Raw genomic sequence first — 16,852 nt, 5'->3', positions numbered from 1 at the left:
GGAGGAGGTTGCAGTGAGCCAAGATCACACCACTGCATTCCAGCCTGGGTGACAGAGCAAGACTCTCTCTCAAAAAGAAAAAAAAAAAACAGAAAGAAAGTTAGCTTGTATACTTTTGGTCAGTTGAAGAGTTCTAGTGTTCATCCAGAAATCATTAGGTGAACTAAAATAACATGTGGGTTTGGTCGGGGTACGGGGGAAATGAGAGGATGAAGAATTAAATAGGTCAGAATCCTGGACCTTGTATCCCTACAAGGCTATTTACCTTTGGAATGACATTTGCAAAGAGACGGTCCAGTAGTCTGATGGAATCTTGGCCTTTGATGTTAAACTTGCCAAACGGTGATAGGTCAGTTACCCCTACTCTTTGCATAACCTGTTTATACTCTGAGCCCACAGGCTCAAACCAGTTTGTGCGGCGAAAACTTGGCCTGAAACACAACATTTAGTGTCATAAAACAACTGCCGTTCATTTTTCAAAAATTACAGAATAGGATATTTTAATAAGCCCTACTCATCTAGAAAATCCTATGGGCAGCGGGGAGTGGGACTCTGGGAGGCGGGACCATGCAACCTGAAATTCTGTTCTGCAAATCATTCATGTATGTTGGAATCTAATCTTTTAAAGTTACTCATTTATCCCTTTGACCCATTTCACAGTGAGTAAAGTGCTGATTAACTGGAAAATAAGATACAATTCATGGGCTCTCAGATCTGGAAGAGAGTTTAGAAGTCAACCAGTCGGATGGTTTTCAATTCTAGATGCATATTAGAATCATCTGGAGAGCTTTTAAAAATGGGCCTAATTATATCAGTGTCTTGGTTGGGGGGCGGGGTGGAGCTATCTGGTTCAGTGCTTCTCAAACATTAATGGGAATACAAATCACTTGCACTTGTTAAAGTCCACATTCTGAAGCAGCAGGTATGGTGTGGGACCCCACAGTCTGCATTCTCCCAGGCTCCCAGGAGATGCCTATGCTGTTGGTCCACACCTGGGGTACATAAGGATCTGGTCCCAAATCTTCATTTTTCAGAGAAAAGGCACAAAATGATTTCCAAGGCCTTTGCGTTAGTTAATGACAGAGCCAGACCTGGAACAAAGGTCTCTTGACTCATTACTAAAGTTCCTTTCTGCTTTACGAAGTGGACTTCTAATGTGGTGTTTTAACTTCAGAGCAGGATGCCGTGTCTGTAACATGAATTTTCAGTAGTTTAATTATTAAATGGTAGAAGAAACTTAGGCCAGATCCACTCAGCGGTAAGTGAGGAGTAGAAGTGATATATTAGAGTCATTTAGGAAAAACCAAATCAGTATTTGGCCACTAGATAATCTAGATTGGCTGCCTATAGAGCCCAAATTCATCCATCAACAACGGGTTCTCTGCTATACTTTGTACCAATTAGATCCAGTCTTAAAATAGCAAAACCTATTGTAAAAAGCAAAATGATGGCTCAAAAATAAGGATAACATAACTTCCAAATTTGCAACTTGTTTTCCCTTGGTCTGTGGATTCTCTTGAGAAAAAAATATATAATCGCTATTAATCCAAAGTACAACAATGGCAGGTAGCACTTTACCAGAACTCAGAGAACTGTATTAGTGGCAGACTTTATGTTTTCGCTTAACCTGGAATGCTATGCAAGTGATCTTTTTCCCTAATTTATCAACTGTGCATATAATTTGCATGGCTCAGTGCACACACTCTAGAATGCAGTTGTTTTGAGCGATTTCAGGATGAACAGAGAATCCCAAACCACATTTTGTGGTTATACACGATGTGATTCCACGAAGCATCCTAAAATACAGCAAACCTTTAGGAGCCAATTGAAGCCATGTGGGAATTTGGAGGGGGGTCGGAAGGTTCCTCTGAGCTTCTGGTAAATGCCAAGAGGCTTCGCCAACGCCGGCTATAGGACGCGCAGGGCCACGTAAGTCCTAGATGTGGGCCAGTGTCCCGTGGGCTAGACTAATGCCACCACTGCCAGAGAGTAATTTTTGTAGGACAAGGCTCAGTGCTCCTTGGAACAGGGTGGAGCAATGGAGTGTAAGGGGGAATCAGCACTTTTTGCTGTCCCATTGTTTCACTCCACGGTCAGAACCACAGGCAGGTAAAGTCCTTCTCCCACCTGTATTGAGTGTCCTGGCCCGGTTTGTAGAACCAGTGTGGCTGCTCCCAGCCAGCATGGAACCCCATGGAACACTTAGACTCCAGCCTTTGGTAGAGCCCACTGACTCGTTGAGTGGGTCTCCCAGCAAACCGTTCTTCTTTAGGGTAACCAACTGAAAAAGGAAAAATGGTACTATAAATCACATGTAGCCAAAACAAGATACTTTGATGGGATTCCAAGTATGGAAATACAGTACTTAAAATCCAGATGCATGAACATACATATGAATGATTTATGCAGAAAACAGAGCTGTCATTTATATGACTCATCAAAGAGTAAAGTAAAAATATATTTAAAATTTAAAACCAGCAAGGCATTCCACATGTTAAATATATACATCCATATACATTCCTTGTTATGTTGTAGGGGCACAATGCATTTTGGAGTCCCTAACTACCGCCATCCCAGTGAATAGAATAAAGACCATCTAAAGTCAGAGATGCTACAATTCAATTCTGTCAACACTTTGTAGACAACAGTAAATTTGTACCTTACCAATATTGTTGAATCCATATGATTCTCTTGCTTTGGCCTCAGTGTACTGGGTGGTTGTCCATTTGCCATAGCGATTTGGATCCAATTCTATCAGATCAAAAGGAGGTTCTCCATGCAGGATCCAGTCACTGAGATATTTCCCTACCCCACCAGCGTGGATTATGCCATATCTTTCAAATACAGGGATAGAAAACCCATTACTAACACATGTAGTTTTCAAATGAAACATGCTCAAAATATTTTACAGGGCTTCAAAGTTGGACTGTTCTGCACTAATCAGAACACACAAGTAACATAATCTCTATGGAACAATTTTTTTCCTTAAAAGTGACATGTTTAGGCATCCAAATTAAATGTGCCTGACTTGATAGCTAGTTTATTTACAGTTTCAAGAGATGTACACCTGCAAAATAGCTCCTTACTGGGCAGGGCACAGTAGCTCACACCTGTAATCCCAGCACTTTGGAAGGATCGTTTGAGACTAGGAGTTTGAGACCAGCCTGGCCAACAAAGTGAGAACTCATCTCTACAAAAAAATTAAGAAATTATCTGGCATGGTGGCACAAGACTGTGGTTCCAGGTACACGGGTAGCTGAGGCAGGAGGATAACTTGAGCCTAGGAGGTAGATGCTGCAGTGAGTCATGTTCACACCACTGCACTCCAGCCTGGGTAATGAAGTGAGACCCTCTCTCAAAAAACAAAACAAAACGAAACAAAAAACCAACAACAACAAACAAAATAGCTCTTTATGGGGAAAAGGCTCGATGATCCTTGACTAGTAACTAAGAAGAATTTTGCTTTAGGAAAACTAAGGGTTGAAGCCAGGATGCAAACAGGCACGTGTCTGGTACCCTAACAGCCCTCCTGAGGTATAATTATCCTGACTGGTAGGAAACACGGTGGGAGAAACGTGTGTACTGTGGTGTCCCATCCATCTCTTCTCAGACTCAAGTTAGTTCTGACCTCCTTGGACAATGATCTCTGTGTAAGGAACTTGAGCCATTGTCTTAGAAACATTCAGGCAAAGAGGCCCTCACCTGAGGACTTGTGGAAAGAGGTAGAAAGGAACACTGTCTCTTGTATTTTGCAACTAATAGGCCACTTGATGGGGAAGATGGGCTTGTTTTCTATTTTCCTAAGATGATACTTTAAAATCAAGAGCATGATGTGGAAAATAAAGGGGTTTTGACATCAGAAAAGGGATCGGTTTTACATTGGCCATGTGTAGTTCTACCCAGTCACTCTTGTTTAATGAAGGCCTCTACCGTGGGTTCATCTGTGGTTTAAGTCAGGAGCTTCCAAGGAACTGAATGAGCAGAGAGTCAAGGGGAGAGAACCAAGAAAAGGGGATACACAAGGAGACATCAAGACACAGAAATGCTAGTATCCCAAACAACAACAACTTAGCCAGAACCACAGCTTCTAAGAGCATGGGAGGAACTTTAGCAAACACTGAAAATGTTAACTTTTCCCACAACAAGACACCTGTTTTGCTTTCATAAAAATGAGTGCCTACATTTTATAGAAGACTTTCTCAAAGAGAATTAAAAAAACAGCAATTTACATTCCTTTGGGCAGTTTAATAGACATGAGGCATCCAAATTATCCACAAACAATCTCTCTAAATTTTAAGAAAGCAAGAAAAATAAATATATGCTTAAAATGTTTATTAAAGTTAGCACATTCACTTAACCAGGCGCAATGCCCATATAGAACAGCTACCATTTTTGAGAGCTATATTGTTGACAAGACTTGAAGGCTTATGAAGTTCTACCAACACTGAGTGCCTCCCATTTACCAGGCAGAGTTTCCATCTAACACGTAGAAGCTGATTTATGCTTTAGCAATCTATTTTAAGGAGAAAGATAAGCCCCCCAGACAGAGGCTAAATAAAGTAACACAGCAGTAAAGAGTAGATGCAGGATACAAATTCACTTATCTGACCCTGGAGCACATGCTCCTTGTTATTGGACTTTTCTGTCTTCAGTGGTTCTCAGTCTTTGTTGAGCCAGGACACACACTCAGATACAGCACTGTCTATATTTTTGACAGACTCCCAGGGCAGAGCCAGGGGTGCTTTGATTTTCTGGGGCCTAGCTGCTATACCATCATGTTCTTTCCCTTTCAACCATGCACATGAGCAAACAAATGGGCAGAGTGCTGTTATTTGGGTGGGAGTAGGGTGGAGGGGAATTCTGAATCAAATCTAATTTATTCCTAAAAAGGAAATATTTTACAAACAAGTTATCCAACCATTGACAAGCTTTATGTAAAATTCCATACAATTGAGTGCTATGAACTACACATGGCCAATGTAAAACCGATCCCTTTTCTGATGTCAAAACCCCTTTATTTTCCACATCATGTTCTTGATTTTAAAGTATCATCTTAGGAAGATAGAAAACATTTCTGGAGAATCCCTGGCTCAGTAGCTAAAAGTATAAAAGCATGGGGAAAAGATCTGGGTATGATTCTTGTTCTGCCACTGTTAGCTGGGTGACCTTGGGCAAGTTATGTAACCACCCTGCGCTTCATTCTTCCGTGCACACTTTCTTTATGGTGCTGGCGGAGAATTAATTGCCAAGGCATTTAAAAGCACTTAGTACACTGCACGGCACATAGTGGGCAAGGAATACATGGTGGCTATTGGGCCCTTGTATGACCAGTTGAAAGGATTTTAATAAGGAAGTAAGGTGTAAAGTGAAAGTAGAAGGGAACTTAAAGAGGAGAGGACAGTTAGGTTATTCTTCTGTCTCTAGCATTAATCTGCAGAATTCCAGATTCTTCTCCATGGTCCTAGGCTGCTATGCTTTTTGAGTGTTTGTATCTGCTTTTTATAACTTTGTTAAATGACTGGATGTTGCATCTTATAGCACTCTCCCCTCTTTAACTTTGCTGTTTATAATCTGTTCTAACCCAAGAAAATCAGATTCAATTAAATACAATTCATAAGACATTTTTTGGGCACTGTGTTAGTCACCTAGAAGCAGAAAAACTTGTTGGAATTGTGAGTAAACAAATGTCCAAAGTAAGATAGCTCTGGCTGAGGATATTCTGTAAGTAAGGTAAATGGGCACTGGCACATATGTAAGCAGTTTGCAAACACCTACTTCCCTGAACTGACTGTACCAAGAATTAGAGATAATATTACAATAAAATACAGATTCCTGGGCCCCCTCTCCAGACCACTAAATCAGAATCTACAGGAGTAGTATCTGGAAATCTGTTTGTTTGCTTGTTTTGATTCAACACATCTTTCATGGTGCTATAGACTGAATGTTTGTGTCCTCCCATAATGCATCTGTTGAAGCCCTAATCCCCAGTATAATGATATTTAGAGATGGGGCCTTTGGGAAGTACTTAGGGTTAAATGAGGTCATGAGGGTGGGGCCCTCATGATAGGATTAGTGTCCTTCTATGAAGAGACACCAGAGAGCTTGCTCTCTCTCCACACACACACACACACACACACCAAGGAAACGCCACATGAGCACATAGCCAGAAGGTGGCCATCTGCAAGCCAGGAAGAGAGCCCTCACCAGAACTCTGCCATGATAGCAGAATCCCTGATCTCAGACCTCCAGCCTCCGGAACATGAGGTCCCAGACCTCCAGCCTCTGGAACTGTGAGAAAGTAAATTTCTGTTGTTTAAATCACCCAGTCTCTGGTACTTTGTTATGGCAGCCCAAGCAGACTAAGCCATATGGGTTCTAGTGACAAATAATAGGAATTTCACAGATGAGAGATATAGGAGATAAAAAACATGCATGTGACTAACCACATGGTCAAGACTCTACTTTTTAATGTGTTCCTCAGATTATTCTGCTCCTCACCCAGGTATGGGAACCATTGGCCTCCAGAGCCATGGAATGAGTGTACTGATATAAGCCAGGAGGGGCAGCTAATGGGGGTATTCCATTATATTACATAAGAAATATCTTAGAAAGCTCAACTTTTCTAAACTTTTTGTTCAGACCAAACCTGTCAAAGACAGGGAGGCACTTTGCCCACCCCCACTCCCACCTGTTATCTTCTCCACCCACCTCCCAGTATCCATGACCTGAGAAAATTAGCCAGAGCAATCAGAAGAGGAGTCTGACATCAGTCACATGCAAACAGATATGATTTCTAGGTTATAAGTAACTTGTTATAGAGGAAGCAATTTTCTACTTTCCTTAGCAATTAGTTAATAGGTGTTCCACATGAGATCAGTGACTCTATCTGCTCAGAACATGCCTTACAGTAAATGATCTTCAATTTTCTATTATTTAATACTAAAATTCAATTGGAATATCAAAGAGAATAAAATACTTACAAATAAATTTAACAAAAGACGTGCAAAACTTTTACTCTGAAAACTACAAAGCATTGTTTAAAGAAATTTTAAAAGATCTAAGTAAATGGAAAGACATTTCATGTTCATGGATCAGAATACTTAACATTGTTCAGATGTCAGTAGTCCCCAAATTGATCTACAGATTCAATGCAGTCTCTATCAAAATCTCAGCTGGCTTTTTTGCATAAATTGACAAACTGGTCCTAAAATTTATGGGACTTCCAGCCAAAACAATCTTGAAAAAGAACAAAGTTGGAGGATTCACACTTCCTGATTTCAGAAATTACTACAAAGCTAGTAACTTCTAGTAACAGTAACTAAGAGAGGGTCAGCTGGGTGTGGTGGCTGATGCCTGAAATCCCAGCACTTTGCGGGGCCGAGGTGGGTGGATCACTTGAGGTCAGGAGTTTGAGACCAGCCTGGCCAACATGGCAAAACCCCATCTCTACTGAAAATACAAAAATTAGCCATGTATGGTAGTACGTGCTTGTAATCCCAGCTATTCAGGAGGCTGAACCAGGAGAATTGCTTGAACCTGAGAGGTGGAGGTTGCAGTGAGACAAGATTGTGCCATTACCTGGGCAGCAGAGCAAGACTCTGTCTCAAAAATAAATAAATAAATAAATAAATAAATAAATAAATAAATAAATAAATAAATAAATGACAGTGTATTAGTCACATAAGAATAGACACAGATGAAGGAGCAGAATTGAGAGTCTAGAAATCAACCCATACATCTATGGTCAATTTATTTTTTATAAAGATGCTGTGGTATAATAAAAATTAAATATTTGGTCTTTGTCCCCAGTTCCTGACACAGGGTTCATAAAACATTTGAGATTTACTATTTTTTGAATGTTAATGAGATAGCTCTTGTGGAGAGAGGACAGCAGCCCCAGGTAGCTTCAGGTTGGGGGCTGGTTGTGAGAAAACCACATGATTAGAGATTTAGAACTTTCAGTCTCACTCCCTACTCCAACCTCCAGGGAGTAGAGAAGGGATATTGAGTTCAGTCACCAATAATAATTTAATCAATCATGCCTACATAATGAAACCGCCATAAAGACCTAGACATGGGGTTCAGAGAGCTTCTGGGTTGGTGAACACAGTGATGGGCTAGGAAGGTGCCTGGAAAGGGCCTGGGGGCACTGCACGGCCCACCTCTAACCCCTCACATTTTGCTCTATGTATCTCTTCCATTTGGCTACTCCTGAGCTGTATCCTTTATAATAAAAGAGTAAACATAGCATTTTCCTGAGTTCTGTGATTGGTTCTAGAAAATTATCAAATCTGAGGAGAGGGTTGTGGGAACACCCAGTTGGTCAGAAGTATGGGTGTCTCCCAATACTTGAGACTGGTGTCTAAAGTGAGAGCGGTCTTGTGGAACAGATCCCGTAACCTGTGGGGTCTATGTTAATTCCAGGAGTTGGTGTCAGAATTGAATGGAATTGTTGGACACCCAGTTAGTACTGGAGAATTGGAGAATTGGTTGTTGGTGTTTGAAAGTACCACATGTTTGGTCTGAGAAAAGGAATCAGAAAAAAGACATTACAGATGCCAGCATAATTCAATGAGGACAGAATAGTCTTTTCAATGAATAGTAGTGGGACAACTGGCTATACATATGAAAAGACTGAAGTTGGACACCTACCTCATGTCATATACAAGAATTAACTCAAAACTGCTCACAGACCTAAATGCAAAAGCTAAAACTATAAAACTCTTAGAAGAAAACATAGGTTTAAATCTTCACGAACTTGGATTAGACAATGGTTACTTGTATATGACACCAAAAGTACATGTGAACCAAGAAAAAATATGCATTCTGGACTTCATCAAAATTAAAAACTTTTGTATTTCATTGGACACCATCAAGAAAGTAAAAAAACAACCCACAGAATGGGAGAAAAGTTCTGCAAATCATGTACCTGATAAGGTTCTTGTATCTAGAATATATAAAGAACTTCCACAACGAAACAATAAAAAGACAAATTAACCAATTATGAAAATGGCAAAGGATATGAATAGACATTTCTCCAAAGAAGATATATGAGTAATGTGCAGGAGAAGCACTCCCACTTCCACATGCCTGCATATGGACTCTATAAGTGATTATATAAGCCCTTAATTACATTATAACTCCCCATTCCAAATTTCCATCTGACTTTCTCCCTCTGGATGTCCCATGTACCTAAACTTAACACTTCAAGCCCAACCCATCAAAAATGGAACTCATTATTTTCTTGGATCTCTCTCCATGGCTCTAACATATAGACGGTGGTCAAGTTAGAAAGGTTGCCATCATTTGCCATTTGTCTCTTTCCCTTCAATATCTTATGGAATTGATCACCAAATCTAGATAATTTTATCTCCCATCTCTGTCTTCACTGCTGCTACCTTAGTGGAGACCCCAGCCTCTCTACTGGATCAGCAGAGCTGTGCCTCAGGCAGCCTTCCAGCTCTGGTCAGACCTCACTGCCTTGTTGTCAGCTGTGTTCCAACGCCTAGCCCTAGGCCTGGCACAGAGCTAGCAGTTATTAAATATTAGTTGAATAAATGGCCAAATAAAATGGGGAAGAAAAATAGAATATTAGAAGCTGTGATATGATAGTTGAGTGGGCTTGACATAAATATTCACCAAATTAATGGAACAAATATCAGAAATGAAACATCAAAGAGGCAATGGAGTCATAAATGGGAAGAAACCTGAAGAATTATAAAGAAACAAATCATGTCGGACAAACATGAATTATGGTGAAAAATGCAGCAGATATATTATACATTTGATATTTTGAATTATCTTTGTCACGTTGTGTTATGAAAACATCCTTGTAAAACTGGAGCAAATTGACTATCTGAAGATACACAGCATAAAATGAGACACAATTAATAGAAATGGCAGGAAATACGCAAAGAGAAAGCTCCAGGAGGCTGGGCATGGTGGCTCACGCCTGTAATCCCAGCACTTTGGGAGGCTGAGGCGGGCAGATCGCCTGAGGTCAGGAGTTCGAGACCAGCCTGGGCAACATGGTGAAACCCTGTCTCTACTAAAAAAATGCAAAAAGTTAGCAGGCGTGATGCTGGATGCCTGTAATCCCAGCTACTGAGGAGGCTGAGGCAGGAGAATTGCTTGAACCTGGGAAGCAGAAGTCACAGTGAGCCAAGATCATACCACTGTACTCCAACCTGGACAATGAGAGAAAAACTCCATCTCAAAAAAAAAAAGAAAGCTCCAGGAAATTATTGCCCTTCTGTGTTCCAGGAAATAATTGCCCTTCTTTAAAACATATACAAGTGATTGAACCAGTACTTTTTATTCATTGTATGAATCCTTGGTCATGAAAGGGAAAAAACTCTCTGGGTATCTCTCTGTTTCTCTCTCTCTCAGCCTCCCACATTTCCCTTTTGCATCCTGAGAATATGGAACTAGATTTAGCTAAAATAAGTGATTCTACAATAAATGTTGAATTACATGAAGATACTTACCCAAAGCCTATAGCCACCCAGTAGTTTCTGACTCCCTGATGGGGCCCTACCATAGGCAGAATGTCAGGAGAATACGTGATAGGACCATTGACGACATTGATGATGTCAGCCTTTTTCAAGACAGGAACCATTTCCATGGCAGCTTCAATGTATTCCATGATTCGATCTAGATCAGACTCAAAGAGTTCCTTTCCAAAACCTAAAAAGATTTGCCCTTTGTGGTCAGGATGCCATAGCTGAGCTGACAAGTCATGTAAAGTGATTTAAGCCTCTGACATGGCCTACATTTAAAGATGGCCTGTTGGGAAAGTACTGCCATATTTTGTTAAAGTCTAAACTTGATATTCACTATCAACAGATGAGTATCCATTTATATTACTGAAAACAATGTTATTGTTCTTGAAACAAAATCATAAAAGTTAACCTTTAATTAATATAAAATGTAAATGTATGAATAATATAGTTTCTGATATTTAATCCAATCACAGTTTTATTTTTTTAAAAAAACATAATTTGGTTTGTCAAGAGAGATCGTTATGCTTCAATTAACCATAAGAACCTGTTTCATCCCCCGAGATAAAGGCAAATGGGAGTTTACAGAGTCATGGTAGAATACTGGAAAAAGTAGAACACTGCTCCAGGATCTAAGATGATGAATTTTAGACCTCTTTTAACTCTCCTTTCAGCAGGGAAGGAATGGCCTGGAGGCCTCCTTCCTCCAGCCTGCCCCCACACACATCCAGCGGCTAGAGTTCTGAAAAGAGGCAGGGTCTTGAAGCATAATCCTCCTCTTGTCCTAAAAGTCACTGTGATTACAGGCAGGGCCACAGATGAACTTCTAAAAGAATGTCTCCACCAACACTGGTGATTTTTCCACACAGCAGCCAGTCAGCTTCTTGCTCTTCCTGCAGACTGCAGGTAGAGTCAGCCTCATGGAGGCCTGCACACCATCAGGGTGGACTAGCACACATGGGTACCCATGCTCACCAACAGCTAACAATACAGCTCTCCCTCCAAACGGCATTATTTAATTGTTTGTTCAAGATTTATTTGAAGGAGAAGCTGCCAGCATGGGGGAACAGCAGAGAGGGAGGCTTTTAGTGGTATTTCAACCCTCCCTGTGGGATCAGGAGCAATTCCACTCAGGCCCAAATGTGCAGAGCCCACTCAGCACAACCAAAGCCCTGAAACCAGCTGGCCTAACTTCTGTGAAAGGCAGTTTAGTGATCATTTGCTATTATTTGGGCCTACACTTTGAGGAGTAGAATGGAGGATTCATTTCCTATCTCAAGAAGCTTATCAAAGTATAATTTTAGGAAGTACCATTTCTTACATTTCTTTATATTCCCTGTAATATTTCAGTGCCCCAGTGATTTTTTAGCTCTTTTTATAAATTAAAACCTGAGATACCTCCTTAGATGACCCAATCTTCAATCTGGCTCTGTGGAAGTATTTCATGAAAAGCAAAAACAGACCCATCTCCCTTAAAGAACTTGAAAGAGAAACTATAGTATCCCCTGCTTTGGCATAGAGGCACAAGCCTTTTCCATATCCATTTACATAGCATGGGAAGTACTCTGTTTACAGTACCAAAAACCCTGCTCTGTTATAGACTCTCGGGTTTTCATTCTTAGTAGGATGGATATCTGGCCTTTGATATCAGTTGTGTTTCCAGCTGTAAAAGCACAATAGCATCTATAATCAAATCTTGAAAGTAGACCAAGCTGGCAGTGGATTGAGGAAAAAACGGGGAGGCAGGAGGTTGTATGGGCGGGTAAAAATGTATCTGAAACCTTTCAAAGCAGCTAGAAATGTTTCTTCAGCTTCTCTACCATCAGCTACATCTTTCTTTCCCCCCACTCCCTGCTGTGAGAACAGAGCTCACCTCAAACCCATCACCTCCAATGTCCCAGGTATCTGAATTAGTCTAGTATTATGCTGTTGTCTTATTCTACAGCCATCCCCCAGTCATGGAGAGGATGAACCATTCGTGTCTGACCAGCACACACTTTCATTTGCTGAACCCACCTGGAGGAACTCCACTGGTGACCCAGGAGTCCTGAACTTTCATTTTCTCCTGACTTTCATATGGACCAAACAAAAGCCCATCCCTTTCCTGTCGGAGATAGTATGATCCTTCCAGGTCACGGAGCACAGGGAGTTCTTGTTTCAAAGCTTTCACTTCAGGTATAGTTGATGTAACAACATATTGATGTTGAACCGGAATGAGAGGATGTTCTAGTCCAATCATTTTACCTACTTCACGAGCCCAAAATCCTTAAACAAAAAAATCATTTAAAAGTATCAGCACATATATAAATACACAACTGACACTCACATAGCAATTTATATTAGAATAAAATGTTTAAAAGGCTTAAGTACTCATGGCAAAGTCTAATAAATGTCATAACAATCTTTAAACTTTCTGTCATTGCAAAACTGAATGGGGAAAGAGAAGACAATACTTTGCATTGCCCAGAGATTCGAAGGTATCTGTGATCTAGGGGAACTCCATTTCTGGAAATGTTGTTGCCCACAAGCAAAGGTAGGCAGGAAAAAAACAAAAAAAATTTATTTGAAAGAAAAAACAAACAACCCAAATATACAACATGTACAAATGTCAATAAGAAGCACTGTTGCAGACTGCCCCTATTTGTTGACAGGGACAGTCAGGAAAAGGAAGAGGCCCCCGTGTTGCTGTGACCAACCTAATACATAATGATATACCTAAGAAAGCCCTACAAGCCAACTCTTCTATCCTCTAAGCCCTATTCTCCCCAAATTGTTGATGCCTAAAATTCCAAAAATACAAGATTGTTCTGTCAAGTTAAAATTTGAAAATGGTGCATACTTTGGGAGAGAAAGCACATTAAGTTTTATCTGTTGTTTTAAAAGTTTAGTTTGAATAAGGTTGTAAGATCCTTTATTGTAAAGGCACAAAAGCACCAGAAGTCAAAACTAGGTAGAAAGAGAAGCCACAAGAAAGCAGAGATTGGTCTCATAAGTTGGCGGGGAGTTCCCTAGACAAATGTTTCTCACTTCACTGTTAGCACAAAGATTGTCTTATTTGTGGAGGTGAATGTTACTTTTTTCATTTGCAAAAGATAGAACTGGATGATCTGTGGCTGAAAGGACCCTGGATTCTTTCCCATGCTGACCCTTCAGTACACAGATGTAGGAGCTAAAGGCTAGTAGGGTAAGACATGCCCAAGGCCACACTGGACATCCTGTAATCATCATATCTTATTGGTTTTTCTTGCTGCAGACTTTATTTTTAAAATCCAAGGCACCTTCACTGTATAAAGGGATTTTATAATCTAAAATAATAAAAATGCTATTATTTGGCAAGGATATGGTGTTGACTGACCATCGTTAGATGATCTGGGGGCAGGGAGTTCTATTTGCTTGTTTGTTTCATAATAATTTTGAGTGATCATCGAAATGATTACATGATCCTATTTATTTCTTTAGGGGTTACACAATAAATTTTTAACCATTACTGTCTCTGCTGTTTTTCTGAATCTAATAAGGAGTTCTGAAGTCTCTATCATTATGAGGTTCCAAGCTAGACACAGAATCATCAATTATGAATCAGTCTGGGAACCTAGATTATGTACTTGTGTGTGTACGTTTATTTCCTTGTAACCATCTAAACTGTTCCTTTGCATTCTATTATTTTGTTTGTTGCAATGGCTAAGTTGGTCACACTTGTATAATAAATCCAGAAATGGATACCCATTTGCAAGCCAGAAATCTAACTGTGGGCATTGGAGCTATTTGCCGGTGTTATTTTGTTTTGTTTTTTGAGACAGAGTCTCGCTCAGTTGTACAGGCTGGAGTGAAGTGGCATGATCTTGGCTTACTACAACCTCTGCCTCCTGGATTCAAGCCTTCTCCTGCCTCAGCCTCCTGAGTAACTGGGATTACAGGTATCCGCTACCACACAGGACTAATTTTTGTATTTTTAGTAGAGATGGGATTTCATCATTTTGACCAGGCTGATCTCAAACTCCTGACCTCAGGTAATCCACTGCCTCTGGCTCCCAAAGTGCTGGGATCATAGGTGTGAGCCACCACACCTGGCCTGTTTTGTTTTGTTTTTGAGACATGGTTTCACTCTGTTGCCCAGGCTGCAATGGAGGGCAGTGGTGCAACCATAACTCACTGCAGCCTCAGCCTCCCAGGCTCAGGTGATCCTCTCATCTCAGCCTCCTGAGTAGATGGGACTATAGGCATATATCACCACGCCTGGCTAATTTTGTATCTTTTATGGAGACAGGGTTTTGCCATGTTGCCCAGGCTGGTCTTGAACTCCTGGGCTCAAGCAATCTGCCCAACTCAGTCTCCCCAAGTACAGGCGTGTTGGTCTTTTAGTAATTTTGAGACTTAATTTACTCTTGCTAGTAGGAAGATGTGAATTACCAATGTCTGGACTGTGTATGAAAATATAGCAAAGCCACATATTCTAGTTATATACACTAGAACATTTTTCGAATATACAAAAATCAAAATATTTAGCCTAGCAATTCAAACTGCTACAATATCCTCAATATATTTGTTTCAATTAAAAACATAAATTGAAAAAATAAATTCTGTCCTATTCAAACATATTTATGAATTTCTGAGTCCAATTGCTTGCTTATTAATGCACTTCATCATTAATATAAACTGGAAATGTATACAGAAGTATCATATCAATATTACTTCAAATCCCATAGCAAGCTGTTTTACCCATAGACATCTATGGGGCTGGTGTCTTTAGCATTCTCTTCTTCTATACGTCAAATTAACCTAAATCTAGCTAGAGTTACACTTCAACTCCTGCCTGATCACCCACCCACTAAGTCCAAGGGAAGAGAGACAAGTGTAGAAGATTCATTCTAAAATCTATCATTATCACCTGGAAAACAACTGAAGAGAAGAGTCAATTAAAAATGACTACTGGAAATGGCTTCCATTTTTTAAAAATGCAGTGATTAATAAAATGAGGTTAAAATGCAGGCTGCAGGTTCACGGACAAGTTTACGTCTACTAGATGGTTTATATGATGACAATGATGGCCTCATGCTTTGATGCAGAGTATCAGACACAATTAAGCAAGTTTTTTTGGCTGAACACTGAGCTTCATGTGAGCATAACCCAATCACATTTCTGATTTGCCATGTTAGGAAAACTCTTAAGTAAATTTTACAAAGTTATCTCAGATTGAATGAGTCAATTGGAAATGAGGTCAAGAGAAACGTTCAACACCATGTGGAGAAAAAGCCTGCATCATAACAACTAGTACCCGCCCGCGTCCCTGAGCTGCACCTGAGTGAAAGGGTAGTGTGAAGCCAATTTGGAAAGCTTCAGTAACTAAAGGCAAGTTAGACTACTGCCCATCAAGAGGTCGGAAGCATCAGAAACTTCCCCAGTTCTGCTAGCTCAGAATACAGTCATTATATTCTCTCCCCTGTAGAAACACCTACACAATAGTGTTTCTTTAAAGATTTTCTTGCAGATCATCTAGTACATACAGTATAGCACCTGGAGTAGTTATTTAAAACGCAGCTTCTGAGAACCTACCCAGACCACCTGAATTAGAATCTTTTTGAAGCTTGGGAAGCTTCCCAAGGTGATTCTTATGCACACTAGCTTGATAACCAAGCTCTTTGGGAAGTCAACTTATCAGCAGAATCGGTGCTGGATTCTGCACCCACTCTGCTAGTAAATTGGAAAAGAAAGCAGTTGAGCAGTCTTAAATCTGGTACCAAGAAGCTATCATAACCTGATGCTAGTGTCTCCCAGACTAGGGCATGGAATATGAAGGAAATAATTGCAATGATCATTAATAATTACCTAATTTTTTTACTGCTTTCTACCTGGTGAGCCCTGTGCTAGGTACTTTACATTATTAGCTTATTTACTGCCCATAATAACTTTTCAAGATGGGGGATATTATGCCCATTTTACACATAAATAACTTACCCAAGTCACTCAGTTGGCAATGTCTATGTCTCTGGGCCACAGAGCACCACTGCCATGGACAATGCCAGAAACACATCAGCTGACAAATTTTTACTCTTAGGCTTTTCTTTTTATGGATACCCTGCAGACCCAGCAGTCTTTACATCTTTTTCACTTTGGTTGTATTTCTAAGGCCATATCCTGGTTCCTTTAATCAGATTTCAGTGCTGGTCTGAGGGCCTTGCCTGAATTTGGGAGATACTCTGGTCACACTGAGAAACTGTGAGAAACATTCCACCAGCCACACACTCTCCACTCATTTTATTATAACATGATGCCTACTGCAGATGGTTGCTTTTATTCATAAAATTGATCTTTGTTAGCGTCAGTTCCAGAAGGGAGCATATCCAAACTTTTGT

General features: G+C 40.3%; 1 protein-coding gene across 1 annotated transcript in view; it reads right to left on the bottom strand.

Annotated features, from left to right (window-relative positions):
* DMGDH (dimethylglycine dehydrogenase) overlaps positions 1-16,852 on the bottom strand; it is a gene marked incomplete at its 5' end in the record, with an annotated part of 71,134 nt that overhangs the window by 33,680 nt on the left and 20,602 nt on the right. Inside the window, 5 exons of the mRNA XM_011959355.1 lie at positions 266-431; positions 2,128-2,281; positions 2,665-2,834; positions 10,488-10,686; positions 12,516-12,764. Of these exons, the coding sequence (XP_011814745.1) occupies positions 266-431; positions 2,128-2,281; positions 2,665-2,834; positions 10,488-10,686; positions 12,516-12,764 (938 nt within the window). The remainder of the gene's footprint in view (positions 1-265; positions 432-2,127; positions 2,282-2,664; positions 2,835-10,487; positions 10,687-12,515; positions 12,765-16,852) is intronic.

The sequence above is a fragment of the Colobus angolensis genome, unplaced genomic scaffold (assembly GCF_000951035.1).
Source record: "Colobus angolensis palliatus isolate OR3802 unplaced genomic scaffold, Cang.pa_1.0 Scaffold49, whole genome shotgun sequence".
NCBI classification, from domain to species: Eukaryota; Metazoa; Chordata; class Mammalia; order Primates; family Cercopithecidae; genus Colobus; species Colobus angolensis.
Note: the sequence above shows the minus strand (reverse complement) of the source record. Positions and strands in the feature narration are given on the sequence as shown.